At 41.4% G+C, this 2,453-nt stretch overlaps 1 protein-coding gene across 1 annotated transcript in view; it reads right to left on the bottom strand.

Annotated features, from left to right (window-relative positions):
* The window catches only part of LOC123027817 (vomeronasal type-2 receptor 26-like), a gene marked incomplete at its 3' end in the record, with an annotated part of 20,146 nt that overhangs the window by 2,573 nt on the left and 15,120 nt on the right, over positions 1–2,453 (bottom strand). Inside the window, exon 7 of the mRNA XM_044439061.1 lies at positions 1,050–1,341. Within this exon, the coding sequence (XP_044294996.1) occupies positions 1,050–1,341 (292 nt within the window). The remainder of the gene's footprint in view (positions 1–1,049; positions 1,342–2,453) is intronic.

Genomic DNA, 2,453 nt, shown 5'->3' with positions numbered 1-2,453 from the left:
TCTTCATGAAAATGGGAACATGGCTCAATGTTTCATTGAGAACGCTCGCCATCCCAGAGAACTGCCAATTGGCTTGGAGTCTTTCTGTGAATTCTGAACAGATTCCATTCTGGGAAAGCAGTGGCTCCATAGTGTGCAAGAAACGCTCTCCACGTTCGTCATCCATTGTGATGAGGCCAACCCATTTCCAGTGGAAATGTTGAAGTAGCCGGACAATTCCCTGGTATTGAAGAGCTTCACTGGTGGCCATGCGGTAAAATTAGGGCTAATCAGATTCATCACTTTCTGCTGTTTCAAATGATCTGTATGAAAATTGAGGGAAGGAAGAATGAATCATGAACAAAAGACAAGCAAGTAATAATTCAGGATTAGTTCAGCCTGAGCACACCTTTGAAAGGTATCATTTTCTCTATTGAAATCCATCCAGAACACCCCCCATAGGTTACACAGTACCATAACATATAATTTCTTGTTGAATATTTTTGTGTGATCAGTGGGTGCATAGAACGTTCTGACTCCAGGGCATCTGTGTTTGGAATCTCAATTCCAATTGGTTTGGGGAGAAGACCTGGGAGATTAGGCCAGTCAGAAAACCAGTGGATCCCAGATTACAGATTTGTATTCATTGTTCTCCTTTTCCCCCTCCCCTGCTGTAAGATAGCTGATGCCTCTTGCATTGAGTCTTCCTGTTTTGTGGTGCTGCTATTTAATGCACAGTTGATGTGCAATGGTTTGAAGCCTTTCATGATTCCAGTAAGAAAGGGAAGCCTGATGTGAAATGTATGCTGGAGGGGTGGTGCAAGGGAGTCACTCTGGTACATAGAATTGCTATCCCCCTCACCAGGATGTAATTTCATCTTGGGGCAGTCCTTGAGGGTGGCACCATGTGCTGTCCCATGGTGAGATTGAGGGAGAGATTCTTCTCCATCCTGTAGGATCTCCTTCTGTGCTTGGAGTGTATAATCAGGTTGCTGTGGGAAGGAGGCAGTGGGGAGTACCCTTTTCTGCTAGCACAGTGGGTCCCCTCTCAACTAAGTCGAACTACCTACCTCTGGGACCTTGTAAAGGTGGAAGAGATCTGCCATGCGATAAGGGATGTCAGTACTCAGTCCCCCAATAATTCCAATAAAATTTCCTTGGGTACCACATTTATCATTGGGAATCATTTGGTGTGATTTGAAGAGCAGGTCCATACTGTCCTGGTAGGTCATCCTTGGGTTAGAGTAGCTGTCATAGACCTGGAAGCTGAGGGTGATGTCGGGCAGGATCTTGGGATTTTCATTAATCTCATGGATGGCAAACACCAAGGCGAGGATGTGTTGGTAGAACTTTGTCACCACACTAGAAATAAAGCAAAGTCTTGCAGTGTGAAAAGTGAACTCTGAATAAAATCAAATTTTTAAGTATAAGCAGAGCATGCAATTGTGGCTGGACTGCCCAGATGAAGCCCAAATGGGAACAGGGAAAATTTAGTCATATGGAACATACTTTCCCTGTGTCCTTCTCAGACTTGCAGATTTTTTTAAAGGCACTCCTGAAATTCAACCCTCTTTAGACAGACTGCTGGTGGAATACCACAACCGAAACTAGGTAAGATGTGATTAGAAAGATAGAACAAATCTTGAATGTGATCCGAGGAGAGCTACAAAGATGAGCAGGTGTATGAAACTAGGATTATGTCAGCAATGGTTGAAAGAATCGTGTACATGTTTCCTGGCTAAGGAAGGACTGAACTAGCTTCTTTGAGTACAAATGATTCATAGAAGTTCCTTTTCAGTGTATGTAGTATAAATATGTTCTTTCCAGCTATTTTCTTTTGCAAGGAACACAATGTGGTCTACATGGTTCTTCTTATCTCCATTTTAACCTGGGAAAAATATTGGGATTAGGGCAGGATTCAGCCCAAGACCACCCAGCAAGCTACACAGCTGACTGGAAATGAGTAGAACTGTCATCTACTACAGATTCATGCAGTGCTCTTGTCAGTATACCACGCTGGATTATTTGCACTCCATCAAATATATATTGCTATCAGAACCCTAAATTCTTCCTAAGTTATCTTAGCCCTTAGACTTCAACATCAACACTTAGTGGCACCCAGAAACAAGTAGGTAGTCACTGGGAACAATGTGAAATTGGATTTGTGAGGACAACAGTCTTCAAGTTTTGGTCAAAACAAGGCAGCTGGATTTTGGGCCAGTGGATATTTCCAACCATCTCCAAGGACAGTAAGCATCATTTTAATTGTTAAAATATATGATCTGGCCAGGGCAACTTCTTCTTCCTTCTCTTTTCTCCTCCTATATTATTTATTTACTTATTTTATACTGATAATTTTAATTTTATATTATTATGTTTGTAACTCAATGTATTTTTTGTATTTTTGCATTTAATGGTAATTTATTATGTTCTATTGTATTTCAATGTATTTTATTGTGTTGTAAGCTGCCCCG

The sequence above is a fragment of the Varanus komodoensis genome, unplaced genomic scaffold (assembly GCF_004798865.1).
Source record: "Varanus komodoensis strain SLA01 unplaced genomic scaffold, ASM479886v1 scaffold338, whole genome shotgun sequence".
In the NCBI taxonomy this organism is placed as follows: Eukaryota; Metazoa; Chordata; class Lepidosauria; order Squamata; family Varanidae; genus Varanus; species Varanus komodoensis.
The sequence above is the reverse complement of the archived record's forward strand: the minus strand, read 5'-3'. Positions and strand labels throughout refer to the sequence as shown.